The 23,455-nt window shown below is 36.9% G+C and overlaps 1 protein-coding gene across 1 annotated transcript; it reads left to right on the top strand.

The window, feature by feature from the left end:
• The first annotated feature begins 5,264 nt into the window (after positions 1-5,264).
• LOC107098482 (Down syndrome cell adhesion molecule homolog) lies at positions 5,265-23,455 on the top strand. The gene is made up of 10 exons (XM_015396201.1): positions 5,265-5,292; positions 8,990-9,178; positions 9,446-9,736; positions 11,809-11,985; positions 12,399-12,429; positions 12,658-12,773; positions 12,857-13,006; positions 15,803-16,003; positions 16,248-16,550; positions 22,126-23,455. The coding sequence occupies exons 1-10, from the start codon at positions 5,265-5,267 to the stop codon at positions 22,626-22,628; spliced, it is 1,989 nt and encodes a 662-aa protein (XP_015251687.1). The 3' UTR covers positions 22,629-23,455.

Genomic DNA, 23,455 nt, shown 5'->3' on the forward strand with positions numbered 1-23,455 from the left:
ACTTTCGATCAATTTGACTGTATGATCTGGTTGAACTGTAAAGTGCCTTGAGATGACATGTGTTGTGAATTTGGCGCTATATAAATAAACTGAATTGAATTGAATTGAAATTGAATTTATCAAATGCTCTCTTTTTGTTAAGAACACAAGAGGACCACAGTACAATGGTATTTATAATTATAGACAGATGCCTGCCTTTAGTGCTTTATTTATAAAGGGCTCAAAACATTCATGTATAAAAAATTATTAACAGCTGATACCGATGCCAACATCAATATATCCTGAATCCCTTGTACTGTATGGACAAATCTATAATTGTAACCATCCATCCATGCCTGGCTTCCCTTTGCGCTGCATCAGTGATTATCCTCCTTCACAAGCAGCAAAATCTAATTTAGAAATTTGTCCCATATGCTGTTTACAGCCAAAGTCTATCTATTGAACCTTATATCTCAAAAATCATTTATACACTGATTTTTATCATTTGTGCTTTAATTCTTGCAGCTTTCTTATATTTTAATTTTAAGTCTGTGTCCTGTGAGTCTGACTGTCTCTGGGTTGACTGGCACAGCTATTTCTGAGTCTTGCTGAACTACAAAAGCCAAAAAGATATGTTGAATTTTATTTTAGCATTGCGTTTTTTTTCTTGAAAACTTGGGGATGTATTTTATTGCATGTTGCATATCCCAGTAAATCTGTTTCACCTTTAAATCAGCAGCTCTCCCTAATTGTGTCTCTGCTCTGCTTAAACACAGGTTTATGAACCTGTCAAACAATACAATGATGCCAGAGATTTTCAAGGTATCTAGAAGCTCTGCAGTCTGATTCTCTGTTCAATAAGACAACAACACATATGTGTTCATTTTAATCTGCAACTCTAAGTAATGGTCCTCTGAGAAAACCACCTTTTTAACTTATATAAATGTTCACTCTGTTGCCATTTTTAGCTGAAAAAGCTCTGTATGTATAACAAACTGATTTTTCGTTGGTATCTCTAATTTGTTTAACATACCAGTCACTTAACTTTTACTGAAATATATATTGAGGTAGCTGCCTGCTCTAACCCTAGATCTGTTTGTTCCTGTTTGTATCGGAACCCCTGGTCGGGCTACAAACTCCTAGATCTCATAACACTCCTGTTCTGAACTGTTTCCCGGACCTATATCCTGCCTGCACACTGGGGTTGCTGCATCAGTGACTCTTTGGATGGCTCAGCGCTGCGTCCTATTGTCAGTGCATTGGCTGATCCTGCCTTTGATGAGAGGATGGACTGAACTGTTGAACGAGGTAAGCGACTCACACAGCTAATCATCTTCTGTCAGATTATCGCGGTCACTTACCTGTGTTTCTCCCACATCCAGAGTGCCAGTGATGAGCGATGCTGTGCCTTCCCCTGCAGTCGCTGCAGGTCTGCTGATCCACAGCAGCCCGCTTTATGTTCTGTTTATTTAGTTTGACAGTAAATGTTTTGAAACGTCCCACTGTCTGACTCAACTGAATAATGGGTCCATCTATCCCTGGTTTCATGACATTATGTTAGTCTATAAATCACTGAATGGATCAGAACCTCAAAACAACTGATTTGTTGCCAGTGTATCAGAGTCCCAGACCACTCAGGTCTTTTAATTTCAGTCTACTCTGTAACCCAAAACTAGAACCAAACATGAAGAAGCAGCATTTCCTATGCTCCCAGGAGATTATAAAAGTGCTGAATGAGTTAAGTTTAAATTAAGTGAGTTAAAGTGTTAACTGAGGTATTATTAGTTTAAGGTTGTGGTCAAAACTGTTTTCTTTTTCTACCTGCTTTTATCAATTTTTATCTTTAAAATTATTTAAGAATTTTGATTATTAAAGCAAATATTATGCAATATTACATGGAAATTTGCCGGGTTTAAGCTTATGCATTGTTTTTCTCAGACAACTCTACCTTCTTGAAGGTGACTCCATGTTTTCAAACCTTTAAAATAGAAAAAAAGAAAATTAGTTTGCAGCTCAGGATCAGATCTATAGCTTATGCAAACACTAATTTACTCTTGGTAGAGAGTTTCCAGAGTCTTTCCTTTGTCTGTCAGATCAGATCTGCACACAGAAAGAAAATCGTCCTGTAAGCATACTGTCCTTAAAATGACATACTTAATCTATTATAGATTAAAAGCAATTAATATTAATAAGTAGGGAATAATACACCTGGATTTATTCAGACAATGTTTCATGTGCTAGACATATAATTTATGTATGGTATAGTTTTAGAATAGATCTATAGAAAATTGTTAGTTGTGGTTTGAATGTTGATTACCTTATTTCTTCATATTCCTTCTGTTGCATTTCCCTGTAGATCTCAATTCTTAATTTAAAAGAATATACATATTTGGTAATTACATTTACATTTAAATGTAATGTTTTATGTATGCAGCTGCTGTGAGTGCTAAAACTTTCTAAGATAATCTCAAAGCTGTTTTCAGCGTGTATGTCGGTATTTTTTGTAATTTTAGATGTTTTTATAAAAAATGCTTTTTAGAGAAAACAATAAACACATACCTTCGTTCAAACATGTCAAGGTTTGGAGTGGTATACTGAGCCCTTCTGTGAAGTTCAAAACATAACATGATGCTGTTGCTAAAGTTTATGTTTAGAAAACATAGAACTTGTTTTTATAGCATTTAATCACATGTATATATTTTTTTCCATTATATACTTTAATGTTGTAGTCAAATCAAATCAAATTTATTTGTATAGCCCTTTACAATAACCAAATGGTACCCAAAGTGCTTTACAACAAAGCCATAAAAACAATACATAACACATTAAGAACTGGTTAGGGCATAGGGCTTTAAATCCTGAGGTTGTGAGTTTGATCCCCCACTCCCACAGACTGCCACTCTGGCTCCCTGAGCAAGACCCTTAACCCCACACTGCGCCCCGGGCGCCGCACAGTAGTGGTCCACTGCTCCCCAACGGCATGGGTTAAATGCAGAGAATTCATTTCGTTGCTCTGTACTTGTGACAGTGTAATGACAATAAAATTGAATTATATATTATAAACTACTAAGGGAACTTTTATGATTATTGCTTGAACTTATTTGTTTTTAATACTTCACCCAGGGCTGAATATTGAGAATCAGCCAAACTTGTCTTGTTACATGTATAAGTAGACTGTTTGAAGCTATGTGATAATCCTGGGGACCTTTTAATGCATTTAGCTATTTTAGGAATGAATGGCTTGATTTCTAATCAAAATCCAAATATTTGTCTAATACCTTGATGCAAATAAAACTGGACGCTACCAGAGAGATTTGCTTTTTTACATCACAACCAAAGCTTTTAGCTCAGCTCTGGGTTTGATGACAGTATCTCTTTAAAGAGATATTGTCATTAAACAGCTGTGATAGGCTTTATAAAAAGACATTGCTAAAAGAATTAAAATACAAATTCTATCAACTGTTTGTGTATAAAATTAATCTAGTTTGCTTTAACTGTTAAATAAGACTATTTTATTTATTTAGGACTAATTTGAAATATCTTACTAATACTAAAATTAAAATTGTATTTAGAATTACCTTAGGTCTTCATATTCAACCTTATGCCTGGCCTCCATTTCCTGGATGCTGTTGGAAATAAAAAGTTAGTTTCTCAGAAATTAAAATGCATCAATAATTTTAAAAAAGAAAAAAAAATGTTGTACATGCAGTGCAGCCAAAATGTGTATTTTGCTTGTCACATTTATAGTTCATCAAAACATAATAGAAAGAGAAGATAATCCAAATTTCTAAATAATAATCAAGACATTTATCAACAAAAAACATCATCCAAACTAGCCTGTGCTTATATTAAAACAATATTGTTTCTAATGGGATATAATGAGCCTCATTTTTTTAAACCAATTTTTTTTTCTTATATAAATTGCTTTATTATAATTATGCAGGGAGTTTTACAGTTTATATGGACACTGCAATGTAAGTAGAGCAGAAAAACAGAAGAAGAAAAATCAAAAAAGAGAAAAAAAAGAGAAAAGATGAAAGAAAGAGGAGATAGAAAGGAGACAATGACAGAACATTTTCAGTCTGCTTCATCACCTGTAACGAGATTAAAAAAGAACAGCACAACCAAAAGACATGGTACGAGACATACAATAAATCAACACCTTGAAACTATCGCTAAAGTAATATTATTAAATCTGACATGTACTCTGTGTTACCTGAAGATATGAATTTAAACCACATTTTTATAACATTTGAGTTCAATTTCACCAACCACACCCTGGTCAGATTACTGCCAGACCTGTAGAAGCTTTTAGAATAATGTATCTGAAAACACAATGACAGAAAATCCTAAATGACAAAATAAAACATAATAAACAGAAGCTGTTTGCTCAGTGAGAGCAAACAGCTTCTGCTGTAGGCCATCCTCAGACTGAAAACATTCTGTGTCCTTATCATTTCTCACAAAATGTGCTATGCATCCAGTGTTGCATCCTTCTATGCAGTAGCTTTTATTATAAAATCTACCGGTTCCACTTTCATCTTTCTGTGTCTGACCTCTTGTCTGGCTCATCTGAAATTTAGAAACTTGTGCTCCGTGACTTGTCAAAAATAGAGTTAATACCTTTTTTCTGATGGACGACAGACGACACCTGTTCTCTGTTCTCTGTACACCTGTTTCTATGACATGTTATTTATTTTTCATGAACATGAAGACGTTCAAAAGAAACCTCTACATAACTGATATCAGCCATAGTTCTGGTGTCTTTGACATGATATGACATGGTATGACATTAACCAATTTCTTTTCTCAGCATTCCACAGCTTCCACAGGGGTCTTGTCTATACCATAGTTTTGTGATGGTTTTCCTCGATGCTGAAAGTAATATTTTTAGCAGGTATTCATTATACTTTTGAATTACATCGTGTGTGAGGCATCCTAGATAAAGTGTTTTACATGATCTGGGTATTCCATAACCCAATATGTTTTTTCAAAAAAGGGCAAACATTATGCCAGTATGTGGTTAGCTTTTGACAAGACCAGAATATGTGCGTGTGGCCTACATCAGTCTGGCCACAGAATCTCCAGCATGGCTGTGAACTGGATAACATCCTGGTCCTGATCTTTGGTGGTATTAAAAATCCGAATCATGTTTTTCCAATTAAATTCCCTCCACACACAAGAGCAGGTGGCTGTGCACTGCATTTTACAAATTTTAAACCATTCCTCCTCGCTTATGTGTTCCTTCAATTCGTCCTCCCATTTTTCTTTAATGTAAATAGTAGATGTCTTCCTGCCTGCCATCAGTCCCTGGTACGGCTATAGGCATTTCTGATATAGAAGGGGGAGGAAATAGAAGGTTCACTGTTGTGATTTTTTACTGACTCCAATTGGACTTAAAGGAACTAGAGCAGAATTTCAAATATCATAAATACATATTCAGTCTAGCTGATAGATGTCAAAACTGCCACTTAAAATGACATTTATACATACCGTAAATTCTCTAATATTGGCCTGTATTCCAATAGCGGCCGGGTCTCTAATAATGGCCGGTCTCGCTGTCAGAGGAGGTAAATAATGGCCGGTCTCTAATACAGGCCGGGGCTATAAACGTTTTTTCTGGGCATACCTCAACATTATACTTGTGGTAGTAAGTAACATACAAGTACCACAGCCCTGCGCAGCTGAACGACAGGCCCTGACTGCTGCCCGTCTGCGCGAGGAAGAGAACAGACACGCAGCAGAACATGAGGAGGAGCGCGAGTGATGAGGAGAATAAAGGGAGAGATGAAGAGGAGGAGGAAACTGAGGAGGAGAATTAAACAGAATTGGATGATTTTATTTTTTTTTTTTTACTTCAAACCAAGCGAGACATGGTAACTGTACTTTTTCAATAAATGAACCTAGTGTTTTATAGGTTCAAATAGACACAAAATCTCATTTTTATTCATTCCACTGGTAGTCTGTTTTGCTCAAATAGCAATAGAGGCCTGTCTCTAATACTGGCCTCTATCCAATAAAGGCCTGGACCGCGATGCACTTGAGTGAAATAAAGGCCCGGGCCTATATTAGAGAATTTACGGTATATAAAACTAATTCCTACCTGTACAATTCTGAAATTCAGCTTGTGCTGCAAAAATTTTATTTAGAAAATATTATTACAGATTTACAATTATTGCAGATCTATCTAGGAATGTGATTTTGATCTGCAAGAATTATATTTTAGTTTACAAATGGAGCTACATAGAGGAGATTGTTTTAATAATAAACGGCCTGTGCATTAACTCCAGCAACAATGTTCTCCTTCACCATCTTTCTCTCCTTTGCAGCTGTAGCGCTGTTTCAGTTTTTTTTTTTTAACACATTATCCATTTTTGTTTTTCCATTTGTGCAGTAAAATCTTTCCAGTGGTGTGAATTAGGAACTTCCTATTGCCTGTTGTCATGGTGACTTGTGGAATCGGGGCTCTGATATAGGCACTGATAATGACTTTTCATACCTGGTATGCAAATGTTCAACTCTGAGTGGCCCAACTTAGAGTTGATTAAACTAACACACAACAGCTTTATGAAAATGAAAACTCAGAGTTTCCAACCTCAGGCTAGATCATTTCAGAGTTGAGGATTTGAGTTTGTGAAACCTTATTGAAACAGACCCCGGATGGAAATCATACAAGCTGGGATTTTAAAACCAAGGGGACAATAGTAAAAAAATATTTGTGTAAAAGGATAAATATGAATCTTTACCTTTGATCAAGTGATCTGAGTTTATTTTTACATTGATCCAGAGCAATTCTGTCAAATAAGAAGAAACAACTTTGAAAAGACATTAAATTGTAATTCAATTAATCCAAGGCTTTTGACAAAAAAAAAAAAAATGGATTTAAAATATTGGCAGTGTAACAGTGTTTTACCTTTTTGTGTTATCTGACAACTGATAAGGGCCCCCTTGGTCTTCAAGCCTTTATTTTGACATGATAAAAAAGGGTTAACTTGTAAAAATATTGTGAGAAAATGCTACTAAAAGTTAATGTTGACTAGACTAAACTTGCTTAAATGAGCAAACCTTTATCTGTGGTCACAGGGATTAATATAAATGCTTTTTCACTTTCAAAATGCATTTCTTTACTAATACATCAAATTTAAATTACTCTCAGTTCTAAATGATACATCTGAAAAAGATACATTAATGAAAATGCATTTTCTTCTTCAAGTCATAGTGGCATTTTTGACTCATACGTAAAATTAGCATTAGATAACCCATTTGTTATTTAATCCAAACGATTATTAAATAAATTTGTAAAAGATGTCCCAGAAAAAAAGTGATAATTAATTTTCATTTTTGTGTTAAGGGTAATCAAAACTTCCACCCCCCTCGCTGTGATTGGTCCAGACAGATCTAGCCATAGTAAACAAATACTTGGCTTTGTTATTAGATAAAATGTGGATTGTTTGGGATTGGGTTTGTCTGAATTCATCAAATTAAAGTTTTGCCCTCAAAGCTTTTAAGTTTACCCATGACAGAGATAGATAGTACAATTAAGGAAATATGGATAGTGTGGTGATGTACAGTGTAAGTGTGCAAGTTTATTAAAAGGTGATTTAAAAGAATGTGTTGTGTTGGTTGATAGATAACTCATATTAAGCATTTACGTCATATGTTGGACCTCTTGCCTCCATCACTAGATTTTATTGACTGTTTTCGGATCAAATGATTTTCATTTTTATTTATTTATTTTTTTTATTTCTGTAACATAATTTGCTCCTTTTGTAATTATTTTTTTTATTATTTTTCAGTTAATACCTTAATACTATTTTATGTACATAATTTTTAATAACTTTTTTATTATTATTCTTCAATGCCATTTTTGTGGATGAACAAGGGTGGGAAGGCATAGCCTTATATGTCATTATTGGGGCGGTGATTACACAGATTTAAATTGCTCAAGAAGGCAGGCTCACTTAAGCACAGGTGGTCTGCATCATGTTTACAGAGATCATTTATGATCATTTAATAAAGTTAAGAGCATTCGTTGAATCTGAAGTGGCACATTTGTAGGAGCCCTTGGTAGGAGAAATAATAAGAGAAATTTACAAGAAAACAAAAATGTTGTAACATGAGGCCCAATTTTCCCCATCAACCATGTTATATATAAACCCCAAACTATCGACTCCAGAGTGCCTGATGTTTGATGATTTACCACACAAAAATAGATTTTTATCGTTAAAAAAAACGTATTTTTCTAGGGATCTCCTAAAGTTTTCTTATAGGATGAGATTAGGAGTGTTTTTGTGACATTTACATACATTATCTAATATTTTCTCCTTACCTATAAAATCGTAGATTTTAGACTGGAGACAAGCTTGTTAAAACAAAAAGTTTACAATATCATAAAATTAATTTATTAATAAAAGTAAATAATAAAGTGACAATTTTGGTCACCTTATTAAAAATTTTTACTGGTGAACTTATCTGGGGAAGTATCTTATTGTTTAGGTTAGAAAAAATCCCTGCTTAGTTTTCCTTCATTACTTAACCAGTTGATTAGCACCCAGTCTGTTGTGGAGCTGGAAATGCAAATGTTTGGAACAAATCTCTGTAAAGGGTTTTTACATTCTGGACCTGGATTATCCACCTCTGCTCTTAAAGGAATAGTACACCCAAAACATGATTAGCCTTCATTTTCTACTCACCCCCATGCTGAACAATACTCTGGAGTACTTTTTTGATATCTCAAATGCNATATATAATATATATATATATATATATATGTGGGCATTAACATTCATACAAGTGGACAAATATATCAACTACAACTTGGATCTAAGCAACACATCTGAAATAATATAGATTAGGAAATGATATAGTCCTTTGTCATACATTTATCCTTAAGCTGAACAGTTGGCTCTTCATTTTTTTTCTGTGTTGTTATGCTTTTCCCGCTTTTTTAACAAAAAAAAATGTGGGTTTTTTTTCCCTTTCTTTTCTTCTTACACTTCCTTTTTTTCAGGTTACATTCTGCAGTACTCGGAGGACAATAGCGAGCAATGGGGCAGTTTTCCCATCAGCCCCAGTGAGCGATCTTACCGTCTGGAGAATCTGAAGTGCGGCACATGGTACAAATTTACCCTGACAGCCCAGAACGCCGTGGGTCCAGGACGCATCAGTGAGATCATTGAGGCAAAGACTCATGGGAAAGGTGAACAGTGTTATACTCCTAAATTCTCCACAGTTTATTTCCCCCCTAATTAATCATTTGTCATAAAAAGGATGTACCATCTCAGTATACTGTATACTGTATAATTTTGTTTCCCCTTTCAGTTGTTATAGATTTACAAATATTTAAATCTAATATATTACATATATAGTTAAATATAGATATAATACTTATTATAATAGTTTAATACATTTAAAACTTTATGCTGATTAGGCTTAATTTTTTTTTCTTTTTTTTTTTTTTTCTCAGAGCCACAATTTGCCAAAGAACATGAAATCTTCACCAGCATCAACTCCTCCAGGGCCAGGCTTAACCTGGCCGGCTGGAACAATGGAGGCTGTCCGATCACCTCCTTCATCCTGGAGTACAGAGCAGTGGATTCAGCCACATGGACCACAGCCCAGCGCACCTCGCTCACCAAGAGCTACATCCTGTACGACCTACAAGAGGCCACATGGTACGAGCTGCAGATGAAGGTCACCAACAGCGCCGGCTCAGCGGAGAAACGGGTCACCTTCGCTACTCTAAATGCAGATGGAAGTGAGTCAGGAGGAAAGTTTATGTTTGTGGTTCAACATCTTTTCTTTAATTTTAAGTACTAAAAATGTTTCTCTGAAGGTTGGAAAAACAATAGACCTAACAGTTTTGCTGTACTACATCCATTGACCTGTGGGGGAATTAATTCATTAGAATACAGCGGAAGTCGGCAACCTTTTTTAGGCTTAGCGGCACTTCAGGAATCATGAGAAGGGCTACCAATATTGAACTATGAACTTGAGGAGTCAGCATTCAACTAAACTTCATGCATAATAAACAAAAACATACAAACATAATAAAAATTCAAACATATTTTATTGTTTCTTTTAATTTCTAATTTTCTTTTAGACAGTGTCATTCTTAAATCTCTATAAAGGCAAGTGTTATTTAAAAGGAACAAAATAAAATAAAATGTCAAACTTTGCCTCCTGGTGACTTGTGCTGTTTCCAGGAGAAGCAAAGGGCATCGGGTGGAGCCGCATTGGTGACCCCTGGAGTGGAGGTTATTGCTTAAGAATAAACTAGGGAACAAATATAAGCTTATGGGTGACAAACTAATTATTTAAAAAAATATTTTGGGGAAAGTTATATTCATTTGAGAAAAAAAAAATTCTTCATTAAAAAAAAACACTTTTTGGGAGAAGTAGTAATAAAAACTTATTAAAAACAGCAGTAAACTACAGTACTGTACTAACAGAAACCTCTCATAAACAGTAATCATAGCTAGGGAGCATCTTTTTCAGTGTAAAGTATGAAGTTTGCAGTGTTAGCATGTTTAATGTTAACCTGAAAAGGTTTTCTGGAGCAGTGCAGCCAAGATGGAGGCTTTAAAATCCAAGATGTTCAGTTTGAGTCTAATTTATAAACCAATAACAGGTTTAGAGTTGTTGTTTTATAGCAAACATCTCTGCAGCTACTTCTTAAGTGTGTAAGGAACATTTGTGTGGCCCTGAGATGCTCTACAGGCCATTAGGTTGCTTTATGTGCCTTTTAGGACCACAGTTTGTTTTAGTCTAGCTAGAAAGAACTGTGTAGCCTGTCAAGAATGATAGCAGCTGGATGTCCACTCCAAATACGGTGCTTGTTTCTGGTTAGAGTTCTTTTTTTTTTCAGAATTGTGGGTATATGTGGACGCTGTTGTCACTTTGACAGTGAATCAATAGCTCTTTCCTGCTTCTCAGGCAGAAGCAGTCGACATGACCTGTTAATTTACATATACAATTAATCAGAAATTCACTATAAATTCATCTTAAATCATATTTAGGAGAAAAATAAATGAAATAGATTTTTACACCCCTTTTTGTTTCTCTTTAAAGGTACGCACAATAATTTGACTTTTATCATTGTTTCCCATTGACAGCAATACAGGAGGACCAGAATGCCACTTTGTGGAGAGCACATGTCTAGATTTTTTCTGTGTGCAAAACAAACCCCCATAACAAAAACCAGGCCACTTTCACAGATTTTCCAGTTCTAACATAAAAAAAGTCTAATTTCCAGCTGATGACTCCTTTAACTCGGTTCTGTTGTTACCAGAAAGAAACACATTCAGCAGCTGCTTTTTTTGGAGCACCTGCTAAATTGCTTGTTAAACAGAAAAGAAACCCTGTTACCAGTCCTGTGAGCCATTAAAACTTTGGTTTTGATAGTTTTGCCTTATTATCTAGCAAATCCTTTATCTTATAGCAACATGCAAATAGTGCACTACACTGAACTATGGACAGGGGGAGAATTCATGGTATCTGCAGAGCGTAATAAAGACTAGATATTATTTAAAGATCCAGGGAAGATTAGCTTTAAAATTGCGCATAAAATCCATGAATGTGGAAAATGACTGATCAAAGCTCATTTCCCAGGAGTCTTTAATCCTTATGATCCTTCACTTTGTTATCTTAAACCTTTTCCTCCTTTCTGCACACAACAACACTGAGACTTTACTGTTTAGCTTCTCAGTGGATCAGTGAGCCTTTCATGAGTCCATTACTGAGGTTTATAAAGATTTCAATGAAGAGATGTTTAAAGATAGCCTTAAAGGTCAACATAGAACATATCTAATTTTGTTCATTTCTGTCAAGGTACCATCCCTCCTCTGCTGAAGACAGGAGATCCCATCTCAGACAACATGTCAGGCAGCGGAGGTCTGAAGATGGTGGTGACCATCACCTCTGTTCTTGTGGTGGCTGTGCTGGTTTTTATAATGCTAATGGTGCTAAAGAGGAGACGGAGGGAGCAGAGGCTAAAAAGACTCAGAGGTACGCTTAAAGTATTTACTTTGGACCAGTTAAAACCAGGGTTCCTACGCAGTTTTAAAAAGTCTGGAAAAGTAATAAATTTTTCAACATCTAATTCATCTTATTGAGCTTTCACAAATAGAATAAATGTGTCAGAAATGCAATTGTTTCTGTAATTTGCGTTTAGTTTAGGATAACAAATAAAAAAGACGAAGCACACTGCTGCATTGGAAAGAAACAGCAGTAAATACAAAAGTAAGTGTGAATTGTTAAGAAAGTTTGAATGTCTTTTAATGTTTCCAAGGCGCTAATAGATTTAAGACGTCTTTAAGCAGGAGGAGTTATCAGTGCTTGTAAAGTATTCCCAGTTCTGTACCTTCACAGCTCTGACGGGGCTATATATTGCATTAACCACCTCTTTGCTGACTTCACAGATGCCAAAAGCCTGGCAGAAATGCTGATGAGGTATGTATTCCTAATTTTGATTTGTGCACGCTCATTTGCTTTCAGACAGAGCATAAATCATACTGCAAGCCAGAGTTAAAGCCCCTTTCAGTAAAAAAAAAATCAAATATATTGTGTTGGTGGTCCTTTCGCATTCATTCAGCATCTTATCAGCTTAAGTGGAACTGAGTTTGCATTTCCGCAGGACAAAAGTCATGCGGCTGAGGCTCTTTATTTCTCTCTCTACAGTAAGAACACACGGACGCCAGACACGGTAAACAAGCAGCAGCAGACCCTGAGAATGCACATAGACATCCCTAGAGCCCAGCTCCTCATCGAAGAGCGGGACACAATGGAAACAATCGGTAAAATGCTCAGGGTGAACCCAGTGTCAGACACCTCATGATCCATTCTCACAGTTTCCTAAACCCTCCCTCTTCTCTCCTAGACGACAGATCCACTGTGCTGCTTACAGACAATGATTTTGGGGAGACTAATAAGCAGAAGTCTTCCACAGTGACCCATACAGTCCACTACCAGTCTCTGTCCCAGGCCACTGGACCCCTGGTAGATGTATCCGATGCCAGGCCTGGAACCAGTGAGTCCCACCACCGTCAGTGATCAAAATTTATTTCCTTTACTACTAACAATGTGTTGTTGTGTTTAAGTGACATTAACATAAATGTTGTAAGACAAATGCTGTGATTTTGTTCTGTTTGGTCTTTGGAAGCTTAATACTTTTTATATTGTCTTGCAAAAGTTTTTTCATCCCTAAAATCAAGTGTGATGGACCCAGTATTTGTCAACTGGTTTAAAAAACAAAAAGATATTTTAGCGTTTGCATTTAATCCCTTTAGTTTGACACTCATAAATAAAATCCAGTTCAATGAAATGCCTTCAGAAGTTGCATAACTGGTAAACTGGTGTGTTAATCTGAGTATAAGTATGGCCAAAGGGCCACAGAGGTTTGTTAGAAAACATTTATTAACTAGGAAAAAAACTCTGAGAGCACAGATCATCAACAATCAAAAATTTGCCCCAAATTATGATTTACACTTATCGCTAAAACTCACACATAATCTGAATCATTACCACATTTAAACCAATTGTTCCTTGGCAGGAGGCACACCTCATAAAATGTATTCATAGGTTTTAAATTGCACCTGCTAACAAACCAACAAAACTCCTTTTTTTGTGTTTTTTTCTTCAGTAAAATACCTAGACACTTTTTGAGTCCGATGCTGAGGCTATCAATAGTCACTGCTGCCACCCTCTGGTTTAGTGGGGAACTGCTTGTTCAGCCAAATATCTCTCAATTTTACAGAATCTTTTAAAAAATCTCCTGTATCCAAATTATAATCTGAATCATCATAAAACTGTAGTTGATTTTTCCTTGGCATGACCAACATGTTTGGTAAATATTTCATTAAAATCTGTCCATAGCTTTTCAAGATATCCTGTAAACAGACAGACAGACATACAAACTCTCCTAAAGAAAACGAACCTCCTTGGCGGAGCTAATAAACAGCATCATATAGACCTAAGACCACTGGAGTCAGGTCAGGTAGAGAGTTGTGGAGATGTTTGGAGCTGAGTTAGGTTATAAGGCTGGTCAATGGCAGCAGGATTTAGAGAGGAATCAAAAGATGTAGTGTACAGTAACTCTAGAGAGGATCCAGAGATCCACAGCTGAACAATCTAATCCAATCTCATAAAAAAAGCCCAGATGAAGTGAGTTTTCCTAAAAAGTTTCTTGTGTTTAAGCTCTACTGAAGCTTAAATAATGAGGACTAATGATCCCTCTTCCACTTTTTGACACAAAGTCTTTTTAAAACCTGGAGTGACAGCATGCTGACTGGAATTCAAATCCATATTACTGATTCTTCTCGAATAATTTTGTTCAAAGCAACAGAGGATGCACACCTCATTATTTGAACTCATAGGATGCACAGAATAATTGTAGATCTATGTTTATAGAAAGACAAACACTGGGAGAATTCATCTACTCACACAAGAGTCTAACACAGCCTTTAAAGAGCCACATGATGGTTCATTTAGCCTGACCAATGTACTGTAAACTCACATTGCTGACTCAGAGCACTCCTGTCTTTTTAGTTAGTCCACAGCCTCCATTAGTTCATCCCTCTGTCTCTGATGACTGCTCTTCCATTTGCAGGAATCTGGCCTCAAACTTCTTTATATGGTTTTATGATTATCACCCCCTGGATTGGATAAGGCATCAACGGCACATTCACACTGTGGTCACACTGAATGAAACCAACATTTTAGTTTTTTGACATAGTATAACAAATATTTGAGTCAAGAGAAAAACAAAAAAACAGATTAACCACTTTATCATTCCAGTTAAATATCAAATGTTATTTTTCTTGCATGAATATCCTGATTGATATAGTCAAACAGAACCAGCATTGCTTGTGATAATGTTTTAAGTGGGGGTCACTTGGGAAAAGCTTCCTGACCGGAGGGCTGCTGTCTTTGCAACCTGAAGACACAGAAGCTGTTGTAACATTATTGTCCAATCAACTGGACTAATGTATTCAGAAAACGCTAAAGGTCAGCAGCCCTTTATGGGCTTAGAGCTGAAAGCTATGACCTTTACAAGAAGACCAAGCAAGTGGCTTTAGAGGTAATCCAGGACCAATTCATACTCTGGAAACCTAACAGTAGGCAAATGATAGACCTAGTAGTTAAACAGTATATTGGGTAAGAAAAGTTGTTGTGTTCATTCACATTGTAATGTAAACCAACAAAAGATGCAATAGGATAATTAATTTAGACAAAAACAAGAGTAATTGGGATTAAAGAATGAGTTCCTCAGTTTAAATGAGAATACAACCCTGACCTATAGAGTAAAGTGTTATAAAATAATACAGTATATCAGCTGTTACATTTGTTCCCATTCAATACCTCATTGACTGCTCAGATATATAACCAAAACAGGAACCAACATAGACCATCTATTTCCAGGAACAATAATACCTTTGAGGATTGTTTTGTAAATTATCTCAGAATGAAAAAAAAAACTGCAGAAAAAACTTGTCAAATGAGTGATTGTGTTTGACTGGATTGAATAAACAGATTGTGCAGGCGACAGGGGTATGGTGCATTTTAATCCTGAATTGAAAGACAAATAAAAAAAAAAAATAGATATAGTAAATTTGACTCCTTTTTAGATTTATGACTTGAATAATACCCATTGCATGTCCAAATGACTTTTTGGTCTGTGGCTAAATTGTGCATTTAGTTCTCTACTGAGGAACTGTTTATTCATCAAGAACTACAGTCTGATGATTTTCATCTGATTACTTTTTGCCTAATGTTAATTGAACAGAAAAAAGTGAGTTTCTTTCTACTCTCTCCCAATCCACGCTAGATCCAACTGCCAGACGCACTGCCAAAGCTGGTCCTGCTGCAGCACGGAGCCGCTATGCTAGCCAGTGGACTCTGAACCGGCCGCATCCCACCAGCTCCTCACACACCCTGACCACCGACTGGAGACTCCCCACACCGCGTGCCACTGGGTCTGTGGACAAAGAGAGTGACAGCTACAGCGTCAGTCCCTCACAGGACACAGGTGCATCATGTGACAGAACCTGTACTCCTTTATGCGCAAATTAAACTTCATAGTGCAGTTTGCTTAATATTTTTATCATTATACATGTATATCTATCTTAAACTCATTCTATGTATCTTTTTTTGCTGTACTATGTATAATAAATCAAAATGTACAGCTGCCAAATCCCATTAGAAACACAAAATACTAACAGAAAATATCACATCAAATTCCATCGCCTAATTTCTCTTTTTCCTATTATAAGATCGTGCACGGAGCAGCATGGTCTCAACAGAGAGTGCTTCTTCTACTTATGAGGAGCTGGCCAGAGCCTATGAGCACGCCAAGATGGAGGAGCAGCTCCGTCACGCAAAGTTCACCATCACAGAGTGCTTCATCTCTGACACGTCGTCAGAGCAGATGACAGCAGGGACCAACGACTACACCGACAGCCTGACTTCCAGCACCCCATCGGAGTCAGGCATCTGCCGCTTTACCGCTTCCCCGCCCAAACCTCAGGATGTTAGCAGGGTCATGAACATGGCCGTGCCCAAGGCGCACAGACCAGGTGAGGAGTTTGTATAAAAGCATTGTTAAGCCAGGGTGAGATCAGACACACCTGATTTAATCAGTTAATCCAGTAGCAAAAAACACAGCAAACAAAATAGCTGCCTTAAAGGTACAGTGGATGATTTTCGCAAATTTTTGAAAAGACCCGTCGTCTTGACTTAAAGAAAAATGCACATGCACAATCCTGTACCCGCTCCCGAGAGTGAAACACTTACAAGAGCATGCACAAGTCCATTTCTCCTTATGCATGCTCTGTTTAAAGAAGATTTGCAATTTTTCCACTATGTCAGACTCACCAAACATATCACCACAAAGACTGGCAATTAGTAGGACTACGTATCCGGAAAAAGAACTCCAGTTTACCTTTAAGTTAAGGACAGTGCTTTATGTGCTTTGGTCAGTGGAGTTGTGGAGCTCGTTGCAGCATCAGGTGGTTTTATAAAAGCATTAATTCATGAGCACAAATATATGCCATTATTTTTACTGGTTAAATTAATGTAAAACCAACCATTTTCGTTCATTTTAAATTATACACTGATTTGTGTTAAAGTGGTTGTTCATCTATACATTCCAGTTTGATAAGGCCTGCTGAGTCAGAGTTTGTGAAGTAATATTCTACAATTTTAAAAGCAAAAAGCCAGTATATTTAATTCAAAGCCCTTTTTCATGTATTTTTTGCTAAACCAAATGACAGGAAACAATAACCATAAGAAAATCATCTTTAGCTATTCACAGGCATATCTCCCTGAACAGTTGAACCACAGAGCTTTTTCTCTTACATATATTTGAAAAATATATCTTCCATAATTTGTTTACTATTCTTTTAAAGAACAAAATAGATGGCAGCAAGTTGTATCGGTTAGTTAATAGCCTGTCTGTGGAGGCCCAGTAATTAACTTTTGGCCAGTGTCTCTTTTAATTGAACGCGGTTTAGCTTTGTTTTCTGCAGTGTGTCTCATTAGTCCTCAGAGTTCTGCAACAAAGTCTGAAAGAGTCTCATTAACCATTACTTCATATATATTAGAAGAGCTCTCTGTGCTTTTGGGAGTCCTGTTTATGTGTAGTTGTTCTGTCCAACAGAGAAACTAAACCTATCAGGCATAATAAAATTAGAATTTGGACTTTTAAGTTTTCCTACAGCACCCCTGGCATACGTATGTTTTATTATTAAGGGAATTTTTTGCTAGATTTAATTCCTTTTTTATAACTACACATTAAAAACTTATACTAATAAGCATTACTGTACACCTGTGGTCTGGTTGAAGTCTTACCTTACATGACCCTCAGCTCCTTTTAGTAAACCCATTAGTTACTTGATCCAGCAGCCACTGACCACACACAATGGTCAGGCGGTCCAAACTGAAAAAAACACTGTGCTCTTAGACCCTTGTGGACAGCCCGTCCATCATCCGTCCTGCTCTCATGTTATAGCCTGTCTGGGACCTCTGATAATTAGCGGCACTGGAGGTCTCCCCTTAGAAGTGCTTTAGGTCTGCAAATGTGCCGGAGGTTCCCCGTCAGACAGCAGCCAAAGACATCAGATCTCCTTCTTAAGTTTCAGGTCTCATTATAGTATGAAGTATTGTTCACAGGAAGGCATGCATGTCTGGCAGAGAAAGGCCAGCTAAGGGCTATCTGTCAACCTGATCTCAAAGTATTGTCACTGAGGACAAAACAGCACTTTGCTGATAAATGGTTGATCTATCAGGGTAATAAAGGGCTCTTTGCTGTGGTGTCTTTTACACTGGAGACGCAATGCAGAGATTTTGGATGCTAATTAGCTGTTACTATAAAAAAAGATTTTAGCTAACTTTCAAAAAAAAAAAAATGTGTAAAGACCAAGATAAATGTTTAGAGAACCAGTTTCCATTTATTTTTTTACAGCACATGTCCAAAAGGTATTAAGGACCTCTATGTGAACACTTGCTTACTTTGGATGATAACTAAAATGTAAATCAATTTATTGTCCCACGGTGGGGAAATTCACTCTCTGCATTTAACCTATCCCCTTGGGGAGCAGTGGGCTGGCATTGTGCGGCGCCCAAGGAGCGGTGTAGGGTTAAGGGTCTTGCTCAGGGCCCCAGAGCTGCAGTCTGTGGGAGTAAGGCTTGAACTCAGAACCTCTGGATTCCAAGCGCAATGTCTTAACCACTAGGCCACCACTTCCCTACATGGATGGACTAAAGTCTTACTGCTCTTCAGTGGTTTACTAGAACAAGCTGTGGGTTTCTATGTCTGCAGAGTATTACACTGAACAATCTGTTTAGCCAGTGTAGTGAAAAATTTTGTCTAGTCATTTGCTGCCTTCTATCAGAGTTTCACCTCTTCTCAGTCAATATAACTGACCACTCGCATTAATGACAGTTCACTCCTCCAATTTAAGACTTGCACTATGTATCTAGGTTAGATAACTTTCAGTTACTCAGTGGGAGTTCTACATAGCTCCCTTAGCAAAAAGTACTTTATTCAAGTATACTAAAAGTGCACTAATTTCATACTTAAAATCAGGCAGTGCACTTACAGTTTACTTATTCTAAACTATATTTCATATACTTTCATATACATATACAATAGTATAGGCAAGTGTACTTGCCTATACTATTGTTTACTTTATTGTTTACTAATCCAAAAGGTCAAAAATAGTTCAAGGCTTTATACAGTAGCCCAACAAAGCCTTGCTTTNCCCGGGCCTATATTAGAGAATTTACGGTACTTTCATATACATATACAATAGTATAGGCAAGTGTACTTGCCTATACTATTGTTTACTTTATTGTTTACTAAAGTATACTTTAAGTATACTTCAGTAAAACTTAAAAATGTCCCAATTTAGTTTGAAGAGGTATTACTTTAGTAATACTTCAAGTACACTAAAAGTACATTGTTTGGTATACTTTCTAAACCTTTACTTATACTTAAGTATTCTTAATAGAATTTACCTTAAGTATACTACTTTTTGCTAATCATTTTTTTTAAAGTTATGCAACTTTTTATTCTGCTCACTTCAGCAAACTGATTAAACATCTCTCAGAGCAGTTGTTTGCATACAATTTGCTTTGGTTCATACTGTAAGTACAGTCAGTGGGTCCCACCTTACTTGCGTGTTACTTAAAAACTGGCATGAGGCATTTAACTAGCTATTCATAGTTGCTTCAGTTAATTTCTATTCCAAAAAAGTTAAAAAACAATCCACTGGACTGTTTTTCCAAGTTTGAAGACGTTTCGCTTCTCATCTAGGAAGCTATTTCAATCCAAAAGGTCAAAAATAGTTCAAGGCTTTATACAGTAGCCCAACAAAGCCTTGCTTTTGTTTAGAAAACATGCTAATTGAAACGGACGAAATTAAATTAATTCAATGGAAGCAAATTAAGCAAGTTGAAATAAAAAATTCAAGCATATATTATGGGTATATTTAGACGTATGAACTGTGGAGACATGAGAGCATGTGTATGTAGAACTGTGAATGGTCTAGGTTGACTCTCAGCTGATCTCAGTCGGACTAATTTAGCCAAGATACAGTTAAAACAGTGTTTCTCCTGTGAGCAGATAAAGGGGTATTAATATCCCCAAGAATAAGAGGAAAAACGGCAGACGGAATTTGAGAATGTCTGAACTAAAGGGGTCCATTTAGTGTGTATTACACTGTAAAACCCAGAGCCAACAAAGCTGCTGGTGTGGCTTACATTAAGTGGATGAAACACCTCCAGCTTTATTTTCCTCTCTATTACATTACAGAGCGACCTGAAATGACCTGACCTGCAGTGTTTTAAAGGCCAGAGGAGGGAAAATGGCCTGTAGAAAAAGGCTCACCTGTCTAGGCTTTTATGAGATCAATATTCCATACATGTAGTTACTCTCAGCCCAACAGATGGAGTCGTCTTTAGACATATGTAAATGTGTTGTATGGCAATATAAATTGAATACAATATGTTAAACAGAGGGACAACTAAGTGATGCATGGGACATCTTTTGGTAGACACTTAATGCTGTTTAGATGAGGCATTTTGTTTCTTATTGCTGTAACATCCACGGTTTAATAACTGATTACATTTTTAAAACTTCATTTGTAATGAGCTCCCAAGGAAACACTTGAATCTATATTTATTTCAATTAACGCTTCAAGCCATTTATCATGTTTACCGGCACTAATGGGGCTTATCCATAACCAGAGTGATTTATTCATTCTTCCTGTAAATCCAGAAACCTTCCCCCTTAGGTCACACACACCACTGAATGTGCAGAAGTGTCCTTGTTTGAGCTTGCAGAGCAGCTGGCAAGGACTGTGACTGTGCATATATAGCATACCTACATTATATTAGTACATGCGGGGGATGGATATGTATGAGTGTGTCTGCATGCGTGGGAGAGATAATGTGTTATGAGCAACTTTGCAACTGAATGGCGTCCCTGTTAATTATATGCTGAACTCTGCAGCTATGACATGTAAAGGTGTCACTTCTGTTGAGCTCCACAGATGGAGTACAGAGAGCATCATTGCGTAGATTTTGGGATCTTGAGTCCACCCATCCTGCTTAGATTTATCTGACAATAATAAAATAAAAATAAAAAACAACTTGTATAAACACATTTTAAATTGGACCCAATTAATCATACTGAGTCTTTGCAGTCAGGGCATTTTTACTACAGTATATGTAACATGAGACCAAAGAAAACATTAAACATAGCTCAATGAAGTCTCCAAGTTGTACAGGAAGAAGCTCATTTACCATGCAGCATAGTAACCTGAAAAATCAAAACTACATTGTTAAATTATTGTCTTTTATTTATAAAGATATTACATCTTAAATTCAGTATTCCATTAAGTTTTGCATCATGTGGATAAAACAATTACATAAACTTAAACTACAAGAGAAATGGAGAACAGACAATGCATGAGAGAGAAATTTGTGCAAAACAGGAAGTTTATCTTCTGAGATTATTAACACTGATGATTAAAGTGATGCAAGTAAAATATCTGAACTGTCTTAAAGCTGAACGTGTTTTTGTTTCTTACTTAAACCTGCTAAAATATCCTGATTTTTTTTTTTTTTTGCTCCAACATCTAGAAGCACTGACTCTGGTTGAAATAAATTGGTGATATCACAGCATCAATTCTCAATCAGAATAAAGAAAGAAATCCTTCCAAGTAGTGGTAGCAGTGAAAAAATCTAAATTGATGAAGTAGTTTAGGTGAACGGTATTTTATAGTTATTTTTTCAACCCATCTCTAACTTTAATTTTCAGAACTCTTCATAGAGAAAGACCATTGATAGTGCAACACCTGCTACCTCCAACAAAAGGTTTATAAAAATAATGAAAAACATTTGCCCATGGTATCTTTAATTGAGTTTTGGCTTTTGCCTTTGTTGGACTATTCGCTGGCTTTAGCCTCTGGTCTAATTAATCCAATTTAAACCATATTTTTACTAGAACCTCACTTTTAAACGTTTTCCTCCTGCCCCATCATTAGGAGAGAAAGAAAATGTCACAAAAACTCTCTTTTTGCTTTTCTCAAATCAGTATGACAACCACTTCTAATGCTGCTTCCTGCTTATCTATGTGTTGCCTCCCAGGAGGAGAGTTGGTCCACCTGCCACCCTACCTCCGTATGGACTTCCTGTTGAACCGTGGCGTGCCTCTGCCAGCCCGAGGAGGGGGCGTCAGCAGCAGTAGCAGCATAGGAAGCAGTGGAGGAGCTGCAGGAGCAAGTGGAGGTGGTTCTGGTGCTGCGGGGGAGTCAAGAGGAGCTGGAGGAGCCATGGGCCAGGCTTGCCTTGAACCCCAGAGGAGCCGTACCCTAAAGAGGCCTCCTCCGATGGAGCCCACACCCATGGAAGTACCCTCTCCCAGGGAGGTGCAACAGTGGCAGCCAGGAACTGCCTCTACCCTTCCACACAGGGATGTCCGGGACAGGGGGGAGGCCCGGGGTGAGGTCCGAGGAGAGGCCCCCCCCTCAGGAGATTTAGCCCAAGCACAGGCTGCCAAGCTCAGCACCTCACAGGAGTCACTGCTGGATTCCAGAGGACACCTGAAACAGAGCAACAACCCATATGCCAAGTCTTACACTCTGGTATAACACTGGGACACATGGGACTGCTTCAGACAAACAGGACTGCTGCAGAAACAATCTGAGAGGAAGAACAAGAGACGGACAACTGGCACAGGAAGGACAGATAACCACAACAGAAACTGTTGTACATAGAGCTGTTTCTGACATGCGTCTGAAGTGGATGCTTTTCTTTGACTCTTTTCTTTCTGTCCTCTCTCGCTCTTCTCTGTTGCTTTCTCACATTTCTTTTTCTCACAACTCGCTCCTCTTCAGAAGAGTTTTCTCTCACAGTTCTTATTTTCTACTTGAGTATTCTTTTATTCTAAAGTGACAACATAAGAGGATTGCCAAAATGATTTATTTAAAATTTGAGAAAGATTAAAAAGTAATATTGAATTTATATCAAGGACGATTATAGTCATTATTATTATTAATATTGTATAAAAACAGAAAATATAAAAAAAAAGAAGGGGAAACTGAAGAATACTCTGAAGCACTCTGCAGGAGAACGTTGCTTTCTTAATTTATTTTTATTTTTCATTGTTGCAGTGTAATGAAATATGTGATTGGGTAAACAATGGAGATTTTAAGACAGCAAAGAGCCTATAGAGGAGGAGCAGGAAGAGTGATGCCAGACAGGACCGCCAATGCTGACCAATCGTAATGTTTTTCAGACTTTCTGACAACTTGCATGGCGACTGATCAAATGACAATTACTAGGAATGGCTGGAAATCCAAAAAAAAAAAAAAAGATAATTTTGTCACTCTGAAAAATTATACAATGTGAATATATATAAAGAGAACACTTTTATTTGTGGATATTATGGGGAAAATGATTTGGTTAATAAAGTCCA

Source organism: Cyprinodon variegatus, unplaced genomic scaffold, assembly GCF_000732505.1.
Source record: "Cyprinodon variegatus isolate N-32 unplaced genomic scaffold, C_variegatus-1.0 Scaffold781, whole genome shotgun sequence".
Lineage (NCBI taxonomy): Eukaryota > Metazoa > Chordata > Actinopteri > Cyprinodontiformes > Cyprinodontidae > Cyprinodon > Cyprinodon variegatus.